At 38.1% G+C, this 19,988-nt stretch overlaps 1 protein-coding gene across 4 annotated transcripts in view; it reads right to left on the reverse strand.

Annotated features, from left to right (window-relative positions):
- The window catches only part of VTI1A (vesicle transport through interaction with t-SNAREs 1A), a 444,836-nt gene that overhangs the window by 72,574 nt on the left and 352,274 nt on the right, over positions 1-19,988 (reverse strand). For 3 of the 4 annotated variants that reach the window (XM_075935464.1, XM_075935465.1, XM_075935466.1), the window contains one exon: positions 1-1,146. This exon is cut by the window's left edge and continues 781 nt beyond it. The exons of the other annotated variant lie outside the window; for it this stretch is intronic. In XM_075935464.1, the coding sequence (XP_075791579.1) occupies positions 1,053-1,146 (94 nt within the window). In that variant the 3' untranslated portion in view covers positions 1-1,052. The remainder of the gene's footprint in view (positions 1,147-19,988) is intronic. 4 annotated transcript variants of the gene reach the window in all.

Genomic DNA, 19,988 nt, shown 5'->3' on the forward strand with positions numbered 1-19,988 from the left:
GGGAAGAAAAACACATCTCGTTTATACACTACTCTCCTATAAGATGATGCTTTTATACAATATATCAGCTAACAATATTTGTTAGTATAAATTAACATTTTTACACATTCTATTTAAAAAGTCAATGATAAGTGGGAGTTCAATTCATTAAAAATGTGTTCTGCACATGAACTCATTTTTATATCCATAATTAAAAATCTTTAATTCTGTTTGCATTTCATGTAATCTGATTGTATGTGTTTATGGAAATAGTGATCTAGGTTTTCTTTACAGCAGAAAAATAACAGGTAGGTATTTGTACACCTCTTTTAAAATCGACTATACCTTGTTTTTATCACAACATATATTAACATTGGAATGATACACACCTGATTCAAGACCATGTGCTACAATCACTATTAGATGTTGGGCAAAAAATGCACATTTCCTCGCTGGGACTTGGTGCAAAAGGAAAAGTTTCCAGTAGTAAAGAAAAATGGTGTCAAAAAGAGCAGAAGGTTCACATCAGGTATTAAACAGCCTCCGCCATGAGGTGATGTCTTTAAAATAACTACTTAACATTTTTTATGACAATTTAATGAACAGGAGTGTCTGACATGGGACAGGTTCACTTTTTACCACTTTCATTTGGTCTCTGCTTTACTCATGTTCTCCAATGTCATGGAAGACCAGATACTGCTAGATATTTATACACTCAACACAACACAAAAAGGGTGGCGACACCTCACCTTCCTTTGAAACTCTTGCAACTTACATATGAATAGTCTGGGTTGGAATCTGACACACATTAATTCTTCTTTGTTATGTTTTGTATATAAAAATCCATATATGAAGATTCCCAAACCATTCACTTTAAAGGGGGGGGGGGGGGAGAAAAAATGAAATCCACATGCAATCAACAATACAAGATTTTTTTACACTACTTGCACCTGAGTTGAACAGCGGCAAAGACAAGGGAGATTCTGTCAGTGCAAGAGAATGATTCATGTGACCACTTTGTCTTAATTACTCAGAACAAGCAGTTTGTTGCTGGTTAGTGAAGACCCAACATATCAGTGTCCCTTGACAGAAAAAAAAATAGCCATCAGGATGGTGACGAAGATGATGATTGCCAGCATAACTATCAAAACCCGGTTTTGGATGATCCTGAAGAAAAACAGAAAAGAAAAAAACAACATAGTAAAAATCGCAGAATATTTGTAACACTATATAAAGGTGGACCTGCCTCAGACATATACCTTGTAGATAAGAAGGGTTTCCCACAGCTTCAGCTAAGCACCTCTAAAGACTGTCACATACACTGGAATGCTTTTTATTTTTCTCTCTCAAGTTCTAATGTTTCTTAGTATTTCCTGATGCATCTATTAGAACTAATCCTTAATCCAAACAAATTAATAATTTGATCGCACAGCATATCAAAATCCACTTTTAACTTGTTTGAACAATTAAATAATAAATCCTGATGTAATCCAACCACAACGCAGGAGTCTATAATAAAAAAAAACACTATAAACTCTTAAATCATTATTGGAATATTTGCAATGTCTCTCTCATTTCCTAAGCAATTTGATAATTTTCAGGGGATCTTGCTATGAAGGCACAAGATTCCAAGGAAACATGTCAGTGAGGTACTTACTTACACCAAAATACCAAGGGAAAAGAATAAAAGATAGTTTTGAAGAAAAGGATGATATAAAGAATCAAGTGTCAAACTGTGAAGCTTATGTTATATAAGCCTCTCTATATCTGTAGCATACATTCACTTATGGTAATAGGCAGATGTTACATTTACCATATAATAAAAATATGGATGTTAGTAATAATAAAAAGATGCTACAGGAACAAATACCTAATAGCATTTGACCATTTGTTGGGAACAACCCCTCTTATAAAAACAGAAACTGAATCACTTCAGATTCTACTTGAAATTAACTGGTGTTTTTAAAAAATATGATAATATTACATTATAGTCTCCATTGTTAAACTTGCATATGAATATATGTATACACATATATATTTATTCATATGCAAGATTAACAATGGAGACTATAATTTGGATCCATCTGGCATAAGGCTTGGATTTTAAATATTTCATAATATGTCTTCCCCTTTCCACAGAAGCACAATATTTCCAGAAGCCCTTCCTGCAGCAGGAACTTTTGCAAAACATACTTGATCATCATCTGAATCAAATATAAATAGCAAAGAGGGAAAATCCCCACCTACCCTGTTCATTTTAGTTTTTTTGCTGGGTCAACTGAAAAAAAAAAGTGTATGTCTAACCAAAGAACAAACATGCACTAAAAAAGAGAAACAGCATGCTTAGTGATATGTTAAATACAAAGAGTTTGAAAGGGGGTGAAGATGTAGTTTGTTAAAGTAAGAGTATTTCACGAAGTAGGTAAGAGGAGAGTCAGAGAGCAGAGGGGAGTTTTCCTTGCTAAATGGTTTTTGTTTGAGCCTGAGTGGATACACATTGAGTATGTCCTGAAAAGTGCAAATATATAAGGATGCAAGTTTAATCAACTTCAACTCCCTCCTTCCTCACCCCCCACTTAAAAAAGCAAATGGATGGATGAAAACTGTCACATCAGACAAACACACTCCCCTGTGACACTCTAAAAGGACTAGCTCTCTATCCTCCTGACAGGTTACAAAATGATCACATTTGCTGACACGTCTTCCGCAAAACTGCTTTAGTGCTTGTGTCCACTTTCCTAGCAGGAGATGAATGGCCTGCTTTGTCCTCATTTATCACTTAACGCTGAACTAAGATCTGTCTCGTTTATTTTTCCCTTCCTCACTAGAAAGGCTCAACCACAGCATTAATTCTTTCGCAATGACAGCTAATTCAAACTTAACAGGCAATATTTACTCTTCCAAAGCGATGTTGGGGGCGCCGGGTGGGAGATTCTCACTGTTAAAAAAAGCCAAGTAAGAGTCTAACAAAATAAAACTAATTAAGGGATTTTGGTTCTCGCTGGTTTGCAGTTCAATTCAACACCTGAACGTACAGCTTCCCTTTATGGCAGGATAACAATCTCTCCAAAACACCTGATAACAAACGATTTGCCCAAGTGGATGCATGAAAACCAGACTATGTGTTTACTCAGTCACCCTCATCAGTCCTGAAAAGAAACTCAGCAGTGAAATAGATTAAAAGCATGAAAACTCTTAAAATATTCCGCCTTAAGTAATATACAGTACAGCTGGGTTGACAACCATTTTATTTGTGGGATGAGGGCTCCGAGGCATCCATAATGCTAATTTACAAAGGATTAACTGTGGGTGAAACTTGTTTAATCTAATGCATAGTTAGGCAAATGCATACACAATATACCGAATGCTTAAATTAGCTACTCCTATCTGGCCTAGTTAATAGGGTTTCATCATTTCAGGCTGAAAAAATAAATAAAAACGAGCCTTCCAAAAGTCTTCTAATTTTCCAACTGCACACCTGATTGCAAGATTACTTAATCTGCACCCGTCTCTCTAAAATCCTCCTTACATGGCCGCTGAGTTATGCATGCAGCCACCTGTATCTGCTAATTAAAGGTTCAGTTAACGTGTGAGTCTAGGAAATACATATCAAAGTTCAATTTCTAGGAATCTGAATTAGTCGGCCCTGTGCAGGGAAAAAAAAAGATGTTAAAAGGAACAATTTAACCATAAAATAGGATGGATGTTATCAAGATTCCTTCACTCAAACATTATATAGTTTTAATAACGAAGACTACAGTTAGAGAGTAATTTTACATCTTTTTTATTAAAAAATGCTGGGTTCTACTGTTTTGCTTTCAAATACATAAGGAAAATTAAACCAAGAGCAAAGTACCAGGAGGACAGGGTTGCAAAGAAAATTTGTGAAGAGTCGTTGCAGCATCAGGAAACAGTGCTGAAGTCTGATTCTAGTCACCATGGCTCAGACTGAGAATACAACTTCTGGGTGTCAGCATGTTTCAGAAATCTCAGAGGGGTAGCCATGTGAGTCTGTAACTTTAAAAACAACGGGTGGACCTGTGGCACCTTAGAGACTAACCAAAATATATAGGATCATGAGCTTTCGTGGTCAAACCCCACTTCCTCAGATGAACTGGAGTGGAAATAACAGCAACCAAGAGATATATATAACAGCCGAGTCAATAGGCAAGGGCAGTGCTTGAGAGTAAAGAAAAATGAAGTGGAAAGGAGGGTCTGAGTGATACCACAAGTCATGCCAGCTCAGAGTGGTGGAACAATGGTTGGCACTGGCAGGACCCATCTGCAGAGGAGCCTGGCGACACTGCCAGTGCGTATTGCTAAAGGCAACACTGCAAGGAATTTAAAGTGGGGGAGGGAATGATACTGCCAAAGGGGGGGAAACAGGGTTCAACATCCACTGCGAAAACCCCAAAGGCTATAACATGTTAGCAGGGTAAAACGGATATTCTAACTTTTATCTCTCTTACCTTACACACAACTAAATGTGCTGAATGAGGAGCCCAGAGCCTTCTTTGAAAATGCAAAGCATGTTTACAGGGTAAATAATTTAAGAAAGAATATACACTTGAAAGAAGACACCCACTGAAACATCCATGTCTAAAATGCCTGAAGGCAAAAACTTGTGCATTTGCATGCTGCATTTTATTAAGTTAGCACACTGTCGTTTTAAAAGAATGCATGGCCAAATTAAGAGGAATGTGTGACTGAAACATCAAGGATTCTTCAAGTTTACATTATGAATCACAGTGCTGGTTCTCCTAGATGAATTAACCATTTACTTGATGTAGCTCATGAGCAAACTCCATTACTGTAGATCTGCATGTTTGAGTGAGTTACCAGCTGACTTCTGTGGTTTCATTGATACTTGAAACTATAAGAACCTGTGGCAATGACACACATTTGTTTTTAAAAAGTAGAAACTAAACTAAGTCTAATCCAGTGGAAAGGCAACTGGTTCCAAACAAAGATTTGAAATGACAGAGAAATTATTAGCTACAGTGTAATGGGACAGTAAATTGCTGGGGGATGTTTAAGGGAATGGAGGAACATCATGCTGTACAAACCAAGCTAGGATATTTGCACTTACAGTGAGACTGCTTCTGCCAAGTTTCTCACTACTCTGTTTTTGAATGGCCTGACCCTTTCCTGGGTTTGGTCACAATGCCTAACCTCTGAGCGAAAAGCCTCCTAGACAGGCTCCCTTCGGAGCCCATGCCCACTTTGTTCTGTGAGTTGATGAACGACGTAGCCAGCTTTCCATCCTAGAGGTCAAGAGCATCACCTCTGAGATGCACCCAATATCCGCTGGTCTGGCGAAGAAGCCCTGCCATCCATTTCCAAACACTGCTGCCTTCCGCACATCAGTACAACACACTCCCACCGTATTGCTTCATACGTTTTTTAAAAAAAATTCTCTCCTCGATATACCTACACAAACACACGCACAATGGCTCTAGCTCTGTTTGTGACATGTTTAGATCCACTCTGTATAAACCCAAAGCAGCTCCAGAATAAGCTATTGCAAACCTTACAACATTAAGGATGCCAACTGTGTTTAAACCTTTTTATAAAACTGCATTCATTAGCAAGGGAGTGCACGACATCTATATGGGTTCAGTCTGATGTCTTGCACATGCCTTAGTGCCTGATTGACCAGCACTGAATAATGATGCCTTGCCACTAAGCACTGAAGGTACAATAACAATTGTCATGAAAATTAGCAATCATGGGTAGCAGATTACAAAATATGGAACACAAACGAGCCAGTGCAGACTCTGGATACATAAAGAATTGTGTGTGCCTAACCTGAAATAATGAAGACAACAAAACAAATCTGCTGGAACTTTTTTGCAGTAAGCTCAACTCTGACACTGTTACAAGTTAAAAAACAAAACAAAAAAACAGCTAGCACACATTCATTGCAACACAGGGCTGTATCTTGAAAGAAAAATCTTGAAAAACAGTATCCTCAAGAACACAGATTGATGATAAAGTCAGGGCATATAATTATGGGCCACTGTCTCACAGCATTTCATGATAATTCATGCATTTATAATGTAGCTCAAAGTGCTTCCTATATGTTTTCTAGATGGACTATTGGAACACATTTTATATGGCTTGGTTGCACATGTCACCATTAAGTTTTTGGGTATCTAATTATAAGTGATCCATAGATATGCTTCCCGCATGCTCACATTTGGGCATGCAAATCAGACAAGACTTGAAGTACCAAATATTCATGTGCACTCAGAGGTTCTGAGAACTCAAAAACTGTTGGCTTGTCTAAATGGCAAAGTTATCCCACAGTTAGACAAAGTGTGAATTGAATCTGGTACTTTAATATGGGTATAAACCCCATGTATATACTTTTATTCTGGCATGAGGGCATTTGTCAGTTCAGATATCTCTTAGGAAGGGGGTTAAAATAAACAGAAAAAAATACTTTTATACCAGAATAAGAATGCCCACACAGAGAATTATACTATATGGCTACGTCTAGCCTTCTTGCAGAAAAGCATATGCAAATGAAGCGCAGCGTGGAATATCGCCATGCTCGATTTGCATAAATAATGAGCAACTGTATTTGTGCAAGAGGCTTTTGTGCCAAAACGAGCAGTGTAGACGGGTCCTCCTTTTGAGGAAGAACGGCTTTTGCACAAGAGGGGTTTTTTGCACAAAAAGGAGCCGTCTACATGGCTCGTTTTTGTGCAAAAGCCTCTGGCACAAAAATGGCTGCTCACTACTTATGCAAATGAAGTGTGGTGATATTCCATGCCATGCTTCATTTGCATATGCTTTTCTGCAAGAAGGCTACAGGATGTAGCCTGAGAGTGTAACCTGGAAAAATGTTCCTATGTAAACAAGGCCTTAGATGAATAACGCTAAGTGGTTAAAATAAGACTTTGAATATTCTTGTTCTTCAGGAAGGATTATTTAAAATAAAGGATGTCCCTTTCAAGCAAAAGCAACTCAAAAAAGACAGACACACACACACACTAAGTTACAGACCTTGTGCAAAATAACTATAGCTGGTTGGCATTTTGTGATGGTAGAAATTTTTTATTTTGTAAATTTGAGAGTAGAAGAATAGAAAAAAACAAAATTTGCTTTCATTTTTCTTCCATTTGTACTTTTTCAAAAATTAAATTTTGAAATTTAAAATTTTGAAAAATTGGAAAGGGAAGAATCAGCTTTGTTGAATAATTTTTTTCACAGTCCCAGAAACAAATGTGAGTTTCTACTGTTCTAGAAACAAGAGGTGTTGTTTACTTCAATTATGTTTACATTTGAATTTTCATAGTAATTTTAAGTATTTTAAATAGATCTCATTGATTAAAACTGAATTTGAAATCTAAAGTTAAATAACGAACAGCATTTTTATTTTGAGGAAAGCCCATATGTGCTGTCTAAACTATTATGACACTAATCACAATATTACTCTATTAACATCAGTGTTAAATGAATTATCATTTATCATTTAGAAGCAAGAGGAAGACCAAGGAGAGGGTAGGCCCACTGGTCAGTGAAGAGGGAGAAACAGTAACAGGAAACTTGGAAATGGCAGAGATGCTCAATGACTTCTTTGTTTTGATCTTTACCAAGAAGTCTGTAGGAATGCCTAACACAGTGACTGCTAGTGGAAAGGGGATAATTTTAGAAGGTAAAATAAAAAAAGAATAAGTTAAAAATCACCTAGAAAAGTTAGATGCCTGCAAGTCACCAGGGCCAGATGAAATGCATCCTAGAATACTCAAGGAGCTGACAGAGGAGGTATCTTTGGAAAATCATGGGAGACAGGAGAGATTCCAGAGGACTGGAAAAGGGTGCCCGGCTATAAAAAGGGAAATAAGAACAACCCAGGAAACTACCGACCAGTTAGTTTAACTTCTGTGCCAGGGAAGATAATGGAGCAAGTAATTAAGGAAATAATCTGTAAACACTTGGAAAGAGGCAAGGTGATAGGGAACAGCCAGCATGGATTTGTAAAGAACAAATCATGTCAAACCAATCTGATAGCTTTCTTTAATAGGATAACGAGTCTTGTGGATAAGGGAGAAGTGGTAGATGTGGTATACCTAGACTTTAGTAAGGCATTTGATACGGTCTCGCATGATATTCTTATCAATAAACTAGGCAAATACAACTTAGATGGGGCTACTGTATAGTGGGTGCATAACTGGCTGGATAACCATACTCAGAGAGTAGTTATTAATGGTTCGCAATCCTGCTGGAAAGGCATAACAAGTGGGGTTCCGCAGGGGTCTGACCGGGACCGGCTCTGTTCAATATCTTCATCAACGATTTAGATATTGGTATAGAAAGTACGCTTATTAAGTTTGCAGATACCACCAAGTTGGGAGGGATTGCGACTAATCTGGAGGATAGGGTCAAAATTCAAAATGATCTGGACAAATTAGAGAAATGGTCTGAGGTAAATAGGATGAAGTTTAATAAAGACAAACTGCTCCACTTAGGAAGGAACAATCAGTTTCACATACACAGAATGGGAAGCGACGGTCTGTGAAGGAGTACGGCAGAAAGGGATCTAGGGGTTATAGTGGACCACAAGTTAAATATGAGTCAGCAGTGTGATGCTGTTGCAAAGAAAGCAAACATGATTCTGGGATATATTAACAAGTGTGTTGTGAGCAAGACACGAGAAGTCATTCTTCCGCTCCACTCTGCGCTGGTTAGGCCTCAGTTGGAGTATTGTGTCCAGTTCTGGGCACCACATTTCAAGAAAGATGTGGAAAAATTGGAGAGGGTCCAGAGAAGAGCAACGGGAATGATGAAAGGTCTAGAGAACATGACCTATGAGGGAAGGCTGAAGGAACTGGGTTTGTTTAGTTTAGAAAAGAGAAGATTGAGGGGGACATGATAGCAGTTTTCAGGTATCTAAAAGGGTGTCATAAGGAGGAGAGAGAAAACTTGTTCATCTTGGCCTCTGAGGATAGAACAAGAAGCATGGGGCTTAAACTGCAGCAAGGGAGGTTTAGGTTCGATATTAGGAAAAAGTTCCTAACTGTCAAGGTGGTCAAACACTGGAATAAATTGCCCAGGGAGGTTGTAGAATCCCCATCTCTGGAGATATTTAAGCGTAGGTTAGATAAATGTCTATCAGGGATGGTCTAGACAGTATTTGGTCCTGCCATGAGGGCAGGGGACTGAGTCGATGACCTCTCGAGGTCCCTTCCAGTTCTAGTATTCTATGATTCTATGATCATATAGAGCCTGAGTAGAAGAATAATTAAATTAGAATAGACAAAGTTTTAAGTAATGGCTCACACACTATTCTCCCTCATTTACATCGGAAGCCCCAAAAGACAAAGGGGAAGATTTTGTGGTGGTGTAAATTGGCTGTAGTCTTCTACGGACCAGAAAGATTGCAGAAAATGGATGAAACTGGTCTCAATTCACCATTTCACTGCAACGGGTCTCATCTACACAATTCCACATACAACTTCTGATCAGAATTCAAGCTGCTCCACCTTTATGGAGGAGAGTGGAAAAACTTGTCAGTTTTCTTGGTCGAAACCTTCTTAAAGCTGGTGAGGCCTGGTTGGCTCAGGGAAGTATGGTTCTCATCACTCTATGCCAGCTTTCACCTATCTGGCCATAGGAATGGAAAATTAAAGCAACCTTATCTGAAGTTCAATCTGGAACAAAACTTTCAAGAAAATGAAAACCCATATTAAATATTTTATAAAGTATTACCTTATTTGATAGCCTAAAATAGTTGGCCACTTGGATAACCAATGCATACACAGAGATTTAATTATAAATGTAACTGGATTCTAACAAAGGCAGGATTTTATTATTTGTTGATTGCTGGGATAATGTCTGTTGCAGTGTGAGTGCATATCTTTGTTTCAAGGACCTTATAATGTAATTCAGACATAGACAATCACAGGGAACGTGCTGGTCATCATGCAAATTCTGTAGACATGTCTGGAAGAGAGTTTTGCTGAATTATCTTGGGGAAGAGAGAGATTGGGAGTGATTTGAAGAAAGGGAAATTAATCAATATGTGAGCTGGAGCACATGGAGTGGCCTTTATATCTTCATCCATGCCAAAGTCAAAGACCTGAAGAGGAGCTCCATGTAGCCTAAAAGCTCGTCTCTTTTACCAAAATAAATTGATTCAATAAAAGATACCACCCACCTTGTGTCTCAGAGTTGAAGGACTCGATTAGTTTAATAGAATACTAGAACTGGAAGGGGCCTCCAGAGCATTATCTCCAGGCACCATCTAAAGTCATCCCTGACAGGAGTATGCCCAACCTACTCTTAAATATCTCCAAGGATGAAGATTCCACAACCTTCCTAGGCTTTATTTCATTGCTTCATCACCCTGACGGGAAGTTTTTCCTTATGTCCAACCTAAGCCTCCCTTTCTTCCTGTCCTATCATCAGAGGTAAAGGAGAATAATTTTTCTCCCTCCTTGTAACACCCTTTTAGGTACTTGAAATCTGTCATGTCCCCTCTCAGTCTTCTCCTTTCCAAACTAAACAAACCCAATTCTTTTAGTCTTTCCCCATAAGTCATGTTTTCTAAACCTCTAATCATTTTTGTTGCTCTTCCTGGACCTTCTCCAATTTCTTCACATCTTTCCTGAAATGTGGTGCTCAGAACTGGACACAATACTCCATTAGGGCCCAATCAGTGAAGAGCAGAGAGGAATCATTACTTCTTGTGTCCTGCTTACAAATTCTAATTAATATATCTCAGAATGATGTTTGCTTTTTTTGCAACCATGTTACACTGTTGACTCATATTTAGCTTGTGGTCCACTGTGACCCCCTAGATTCCTTTCTGCAGTACTCCTTCCTAGACAATCATTTCCCATTTTGGATGTGTGAAACTGATTGTTCCTTCCTAAGTGGAGTACGCTTTGCATTTCTCCGTATTGAATTTCATCCTATTTACCTCTGAACATTTCTCCAGTTGTCAAGATCATTTTGAATTATAATCCTATTCTCCAAAGCACTTGCAACCTCTCACAGCTCAGTATCATCCATGAACTTTATAACTACTGAAGATTCTGAACAGAACTGGTCCCTAAAAGTGATCCGTGTGGAACCCTACTTGTTATGCCCTTCCAGCACAACTGAGAGCAACTGATAACTACTCTCTGAGGGTATATCTACACTAGCCCCCTAGTTCAAACTAGGGTGGCTAATGTAGGCATTCGAACTTGCAAATGAAGCCCGGGATTTAAATATCCCGGGCTTCATTTGCACGTTCCCAGGCGGGCGCCATTTTTAAATCCCCTTAGTTCGAACTGACTGCCCGCAGCTACACGCAGCAGTCAGAAGTTAATCCGAACTAAGGATTTAAGGACTTAGTTTGAATTAACTTCTGACTGCCGCGTGTAGTCGCGGGCAGTCAGTTCGAACTAAGGGGATTTAAAAATGGCACCCTCCCGGGAACGAGCAAATGAAGCCCGGGATATTTAAATCCCAGGCTTCATTTGCAAGTTCGAATGCCTACATTAGCCACCCTAGTTCGAACTAGGGGGCTAGTGTAGACATACCCTGAGAGCGGTTATCCAACCAGGGTTGCACTCACCATTTGGGAGCTCTATCTACGTTGTATTTTCCTAGTTTATTGGTAGGGTCATGCAAAACTGTATCAAATGCTTCACTAAAGTCTAGGATAGTGAAGGAGATTTCACTTATGCTTCTGTTTTTGAAGACATGCAATTCCAGTTAAAGATGTCAGATTGACAACCCTTCAGAATAGAGAATATGCTTCCTCTGTTTGACATGTACCAAATGGACTGACAGAGTACACACTTCCTCATTCTGTTCCACCAATGTGCCTCAGTCCTACTGTTCCCATGTCCCTTCACTCCATTCTATATGTGTCAAGAGGATTGTAGTGGTAGTGGGGGTTTCTGGTCTGGAGTCCCCTGGAATTGAAGTGCGACCAACTCATTTCACACAGACCAGACAATCCTCATAAGGGAACAATTTCTGGCCACTTTTAGGGAAGACTCTATGCACCGTGGCAACCTGGAAGTGAAGGGATCAGCATGCCATTAATCGCCTGTGTCCCTCTGTTCCCTCAGTTTAGGTCCTCAGTTTAGGTCATCTTTGCCACCTTTCAGCGATTAAACATTCAAAACATAACACGACCATCAACAAAGACATGTTAAATACAAGGCAACTGTCTTTGAACAATACCAGGCCATGAAACAAATGAAATCAAATTAACTCAAACGAAAGAGGGCCCTCCTCTCTTGTACTACAACACAGCAATGCATTCAGCTCACACGCCAGTTGGTGTCCGGGAGAAAAACAAAAAACATGGGAACAGTTCCTAGGTGGTATGATTCTTAGAGCCTGGTGGGAGCTGCTGGTCATAATATGGGGGTACATGAAAAAGTTTCTCAGGAAGGTGAGTACTGAACAGCTGACTATAAGACTATGCTATTAAAAATGTGGACTGTAAACCTCCATTTAAAAGTATATATCCTCTAGTCTCATCACACACTCTCTCTCATCAGTCAGTACAGCGAAGTGCCACATCAAAAGTGTGCCTACGAGCTAAAATACTATATTTTTTAGATGATATCATAATAGTCACCTTAGAAATAGCTAATATGGAAGGATAACACAGCCTTTAAATGGGCATTTTCTTGGTCGCGGGATACATAAAATCTTGGTTTTCAAAAGAAAAAAGAACAAAAACATTTCCAAATAAAGCAATTGTTACTCTAGAAGGATCTCATATTCAGCTTAAATATCTGATAAGGACATATATGACTGGGTTTTGGTTATTGTGATTAATGTGGTTTCATTTACATTCCATTAATATTCAAGAAAAGGAAAATGCATTTGTTTAAAAAAAAGAGAAAATGTGTACTATATGAGAGTTGAGGACCATTGATCATTCTAGAAATATATATCAAGTGGAAGAAAGCAAGAAAGAAAATATGTAATATCCTTTGCCTGGATTCAATTTTCATCTATAGCTTTTAGATGCAATCAAATTGGAGATTGGACATTACTTGGTTACAGTATTTCCCCCTTTTCACAGTACATTTGACTGGGTGTCTTTTCGGATGGGAAGTTGACTACAATTGTCTTAATAATGTTGACCTCTTTTGTAAAAACCTGAAGGCATCTCAGCAATTGTTCCTGAAAATGTGCTATCCAAAATGTTACCACTTCATGGCACTTCTTGAATGATAGAAAAGCATATATTCTTTTTTTTCTTCCAAATGCTTTAAAAGAAAAGAAAACAATCCTGGCTAAGGCCATTTGTGAGATGGCATTAAAAGAGCCTACTCTGAGACAGATAAAAATAATGAGAATCTTTCTGTCAGGAAGGATTTAGAAAATATCACTAGCATTATTAAAATTTAATTTTTTACTGTGCTTTTTGGTTTCCCCTTTCCCAGTGATAATGAGCAGGACTGCACACCTCCACATAAGCTAGTTCTTGTTTTGTGCAATAAATTCAGCCTTCCAGTCTGAAGACATTTCAGACAACAAATCTGACTGCTACAGGCTTATTTTTCAACCTGTGCTGTGCTTTGAGTCTTCCTATAAAAACCAGTTCATAAGCTAATTTTCCACAAGGCCAGTGGAACAAATAAAAATCAATTTTTGCTCAACTGGTTCAGAGAAATCCTGGGAATAGCTAAGACAGAACAGTGAAAAATAAAAAAGGATCGATGTATTCACAAATGGTTTACCTGATAGAGAACTATCAAATTAGTTGACAGGAGATACTCACCACTATTAGAGTGTTTTCTTTTCAGCATGTTACAGCATTTCTATTAGGGGAGCAGAAATGTCTCTACTTTGTTATGATCTCAAACACCTCAGTTTAATGGCCATACCAGGTGCTCATACATTTCATGAAACCACATCACATGAAGCCAAAGTTCAAGAGCACCTGCAGATCTAGCAACCAGAGGGACCCCTAAATGGCAACTGGACTTTTCCACACTTTTCATGATCTTGTGGAGGGTGTGAAGGCTCCTTTTTCAGTGTTCACAGGGAGGCATTTATGACCTCAGGCCAACCCTGCCTAAAGGTATTTGGTCCATCAGGAAAGGAATAAAATGCAGAACTCTGTCCAGACTTCCTTCCCCATTAAAAAAACATGTTCAGGGTCACACTGAAGACTAATCAGTTGAGTACCTTTCAGAGAGTGAAATGCACACATTTCAGAAGTTGGAGCAACCCGTGCCTGACACTTCAAAACTTTCAGAATCTCAAGTGCAACTCAAAAAGCTGATTTAGGCATGTGGTCCAATCTATTTTACAATCTCTTCAACTAATTATACAAACGTTCTGGAAACTGGGTGGGTAAACAGATTGGAACTGGTGCATTGCTCCTGGGCTGTCACCTGAAGGACAGAATTTGCTTGTGAGTACAAAATAACCATCCCTGCTGTGGATAAGCTTATACATTTCAAATTTGTTTTTTTAAACCAGAAGGAAGCTATTTTTAAGCAGTTGTAATCCCAAACCTAATTTCTGCCAGTTTGTTCACTCCATTTTTATGAGTTTGGCATTAAAAGGTAAGGCATTTGAACAGGAAAAAAAAAAAAAGATTACGTATGTCACTCTGAAGTCAAGATGTATATTATGTATTTAAAAATATCACACACCATGGAGACATTATTTCTGGGGTCCAATCGTTCCTCAATGGAATGGAAACTTAAGAATGGAAAATAACAATCTACCAGCCTGCTCAGTGTTCTAGGGAAGCTATTCCCCATTCCCTCCCCCCCCCCCCACACACTTTGACGCTGAACCTCTCATATGGATGATAATTTGCTTATGATATCTGCCTGATTTAGAGCTAATCTTCTGTAAATTAACTCCTAATGCTGTCTGAAATAATCCTCTTAATGTTAGACTGTCTTTAGTACTTTATATCAAAACACCATGAAGTATATAAGCATATAGGCTACATAACATTTGTAGTACCGTTGGCTGCTATTAAATAATTGCTATGGTATGGGGCTCAACTGTGCCTTGAAGACACGGGTATGTGTTACTGTGGTGTAGAACTGTGCTGCCACGGGGTGAGAAGGAAAGGAAGCACAAAAAGCATTTTTACCACTATCCAATCCGTTCAAAGGAGGCAGCATAACTGTACCTGCATAGCTCGTAGAAGAGATCTTGGCCACTTCCCCTGTGGCCTATTGCTACCGATGGGGCACATGAAAACATCAGTGCTTGTGTTCTGAGCCTCATGCCCCCATCAATATAATGAGTAAGCAGAAGCAGTCTATGGTTTTTGAGATAACAGAATGATGAGATCCGTGTTAAACAGCACTAATGATCAGTTGAGAGCAAAGTCTGATAACAGTTTTGAAAAAACAGAATTTTGCTCTGACAGGCAAAATACTTATTGAAGGGTTTTACTTTGCCGTCCACCAGCTTAATATTACTGTCAATGTGCTAATGTATTACAAATATTTTTTCCACCAAATATGCTGAAATATTTTTCTCCCACAACATTAATTTAATGACACAGGCTGAAAGACTAATTGATATTAGTGAGCAATGAAATTTCAGCATATTATTTCCCCTGTATTTCAGATATTAATGGGCAAGCAGAAGTTTTAGTGAATGGGTTCCTTTATGTTTTAACAGGCAGTTTTCTGGCCCAGACTCCAATGTCTAACAAGCACAACTGCAATACATTTTTAATTGACAAATTCACATATTTTTTATAAACAAAATGACTTAACTAACAAGCAATGGCCAGGTAAAGGATTTAAAAAACCTTTTTCTATGGAGATTGTTACTTAGAAATTATGTTGTCGCCATAGCAAACATTTATGGGTGGTTACTTAATGAAAAAATAAGTTACATTGTTAAATACTACTTCACTTGAGTTTACTCTTCTTTGTTCCAGAACAGATAAAGCACAGTGATCAGTCAGTTGTATGTGTCCAACAGCCCCGCAAGAGCCTTGTGGAAATGTATAAAACAAGCAGTGATACAGTCCTTTGCCAAACACTGTCATAAATTTTTTATTTGGCAGCTAACATTCTCACTACTTTTCTTGGCAGCTATTGGGACCTTTAGCAAGAAAGGTGCAGGAGAAAAATACCTTGTTTAGAGATGTTTTCAGCACTTTCTGGGATTTTTCAGAACTTCTGCCTGCAGCACATTTCTACAACCACAGTCTCCAATCACCTGATGAGTAGCTGGTGGTTTTTAACTTTTTTTTTTTTTTTTTTAAATATAGACAGCTTACTACCCCCTCTGGCCTTCAACCCAGAACACAGCCTGCTGCTGCTGCTGCTTTTTTTTTTTTGGTATGTATCTCTGGAACACAAGTGGTTGCTCCTCTCTGTCTAGACAAAAACTGAAAATAATATCAGAATGTACCTTTCATTGCTCCTGATACTATCTGTATCATATTCCCAGATGACAGAGATAAATGAAAGGCAAACATGTGCTGATTACTTTTGCATTTTTCTTCAGAGATCTCTACAAAAACTGGTCACAGGTGCAGCTCCGTAGGTCAGTCGGAGGACTGACTGATAAATAGAATCATGAAATAGATTTCTGCACCCAGACCCACTCCTCATATTATTGTTTAAAAAACTCCACTAAATTTGACATCCGATACATGATTTTTTGCAGTGCTGGCAAATCAGTTACTGTGCTCGTGTACATACAGCTGCTGGCCTTCCTGGACATGCAGTGTTGTGTCCTTGCTTATAAAGCAGGGAATTAAACACTAAATCATCAACAGTCACTGAATTTAAAACATCACTTGTAGTAATATTGTATTTTGTGCATCACTTCTATGCTGAAAACTATGAAAGATCTACCCATTTCAAATTTCAGTGACTGCCTAATGTACCCACCTAACAATGATGAATATATTTTGGCTCTTGTTTCATGCCATATGAAATCACAGTCTCTTTTAAACAGGTGTGAAGAAACAAGTAGGCATTTTTTTAAGAGTCAGGAACATTCAATCTCTGTAGGTTTTTGTCTGACATTGCAATGTATGGCATCAGAGTTTTCTTTAAACAAGAGTGCTTATTAAAGAACACAGCTACAACTACAGACATAAAAGGAATAGACTTCCACACAGTTTACATTCCAGTTTTGTCTCCCTTGTTTACCAGGGGCTTCATGTCTTTGGAACTATATATAGCACACAGAGACCTCTAGTGGTTCAAGAAAATATTGCAAATAAGCATGTAATTAAATTTAATGAAACTCCACTGAAGTAAATGAAGTTATGCCAGGGATGAAATGGGCCAATTCTGTCTCCCGTGAATAGAGATGAACAAATTATGCTTAAATAGAATTAACCTTTTTAAGCCATTTCATACAAACATGTCATTTTTTGGTGCAAGAGTCTTCTTCTGTGCATCTCCTGTCCTTTAGAAACACCTGCCTGTCACTTACTGCTTCCTTGAATCTATTCAAATCACAATCTAACATTTTTTTCCCTTTTGGTTACTCTCTCTGCTATTATTTTTTCACTTAATAAATAATACTTCTACCTAGCTCTTACATAGTGCTTTTTATCGGTAGATCTAAATGCATACAGTAGTTTAATTACAAAACTTTGTTTCAGAGCCTGTTTCTCTGAAAGTTGTCATGGATAACAAAAACTGATTGGACAGTGTCAGGGAAATGTAACATTATGAAAAATAATAATCAAAGAGAAAAAAACCCAGCATGACATGAAGAAAAAAAAAATTAGCTCATGGAGGGTGAGGGTTGGATTCTCTAGGCCACTAAGTCAATGGGCATTGTATCAGGCCCTGTATTTTTTAAAGAATGTAAACATTACAGAATCTTACATTATGAGTTTATGGGCCTAATTCTGCTCCGTGTTACGCTGTTCTAAATCAACAAACTCAATAGAGTTACACCACCTCAAGATGGAGTCAGGCTCTAGATCCCAAGGGCAGAACTTGTGCTAGGGATATGAAACAGATGTTGCATTCCTCATTTATTTGTTTGGTAAACTTCAGATCAATAGAACTTTTCAGAGGGCAAGTCAGTGTTATATTTGTGGACCTTCCTTTTGATTGCGTGCGTGCGAGAGAGAGAGAGAGAGAGACAGACAGAGAGAGAGACAGAGAGACAGAGAGAGAGAATATGCACAGTGTTTGCATTAAAACTGGGAAAGGATCTCTCTTTTTTAAACTTTACTTGAGCTATGCACAAATCCCTTGGGGCAAAGAGAAAGCCAGCTATTTGTGGATGGGAAAAAGGGCTTTTGTGAGCTGCAGAACTTGTACCACTGAAAACTGCTTTTTTTAAAAAGTAATTTTGTACTATTTTAGGAGAAAATATGGGTAAATATTTCAGGTTTTGCATGCTGCCTCATTAATAAATTTAGCAGTAAAACATTAAGTTCCCTCAGTTTGCTGCTCCCCAGAAGTTTATTAATACTCTCTAGGACAAGTAAAAAAATCAAGAAATGGGGAAGGCAATTCCAAACTGCTTGCTCAAGCAAATCTACCAAAGGCTTAAACTCATTTCAGAACACTGAAATTTGAGACGCCATATCAAATAAGCAGCTCTTTTCCCCTAAAGAGTAGAAACTGGGTGTAGCTAACCTAGTGCATAATAGGTTTATTCTCATTCACAAAACAGGAATTACTTTATGGCCCCAAAGTAAAACTAGTATAAGAAATATGCTAGCAGATTTGCTGCAGATGTGTGCTGTGACACGTATGCAGAGAATCTGTTATTAATCCCATGCTAAGATTTTAATAGGCGGAAGGTTCTGAATGAATAAAAAGTAAACAAAAAAGGGTCTGAAGTTTAAGATGGTCAAGTCTATTTTCAGACTGCATCAGTTTAATTCATTGATTCTAGGGCATTCTCATCTCGCATTGCTTACAATGTCTACTGTGTGTTTCTTTTGGTGAAGGTACTCAACCTCTTTTATTGCAACACATGACAATTTTTGGTGAAAGTGCAGCTTGTCAACTCTCTCATTTACCAGACTGTGACAGGAATGTTCTTGCGAGAGGGTTTGTTTGGGAGAGCTCTGGATACATACCGAACAGGAAATAGTCTGTCTCAAATGCTGGAAAACCTGAATCTTTTACCTGAATCTTTCAAAACTTGTGTCAGAACACAAGTAGAGCCTATATTATCTGCACAAGGGTAATGATTATTATGGGCAATTATACCATGGAAATGCATGACTCTGACCAAAGTATCAATCAAATGATTTTTTACAATTTCAGTTCACCCCTAAAATTTTCCTTACTTCCAGAGCCAGATGGATATTATATTAACAAAGCTGTTGAAAGGGTGTAACACTAACCATGAAGCCAAAGGCCACTAAAACTATGCAATGCATAAATTTTTATTGTTTGCTCGGTATTGAAATCTCATTAGGGCTCATAATTCTTCTGCACACTGCGAACATTTGCATCTGCTGATCATGAGAACTTAGATGGAATGTATATCTTTGGCTAACTTACTTACGTTTTTTGATGAGAAAGTGTGTGTTGCTTTTTTTAAAAGCCCTTACACAGCTGTGATTTAAAGGTCCACTTTTAAAACAAAATATATTAAAACTTTAACTTAAAATATCTCAAGGTTGTTTTATTGCTGGCAACATCTACAATCATCATGTACAAAAGATTCATCTGACTTAGTATTCAGAATATCATTGTTTGAAAACTGTGCCCCATAGAGCATTTCCCTTCATTTATCCTTTCTGCTTTATGCGGTCACATTTTAATTAGATTAGAATTTGTCCTCCAATTAGCTTTCATTAAACTCTACAGATTACAGCAAAAATCTCCACTGAGTTATGCTTCAAAATTGTGCCTAAAGTTTAAAATAAAATAACTGTGCAAATGAAGTGATTATGAAGATTATTACTATGCAAAAAACATCAGTCATTTCCTGGTTTACTTGTACGTTAAACGCTGTAATTTATTTTGCCGTCTTCAATACCTCTGCATTCTCCAGAGAAGTAATCATGATTCATAATACCTCACAGTTATAGAATTCCTTTAATTCCCAAGTGTCCT

This window comes from Pelodiscus sinensis, chromosome 8 (genome assembly GCF_049634645.1).
Source record: "Pelodiscus sinensis isolate JC-2024 chromosome 8, ASM4963464v1, whole genome shotgun sequence".
Taxonomy (NCBI): domain Eukaryota; kingdom Metazoa; phylum Chordata; order Testudines; family Trionychidae; genus Pelodiscus; species Pelodiscus sinensis.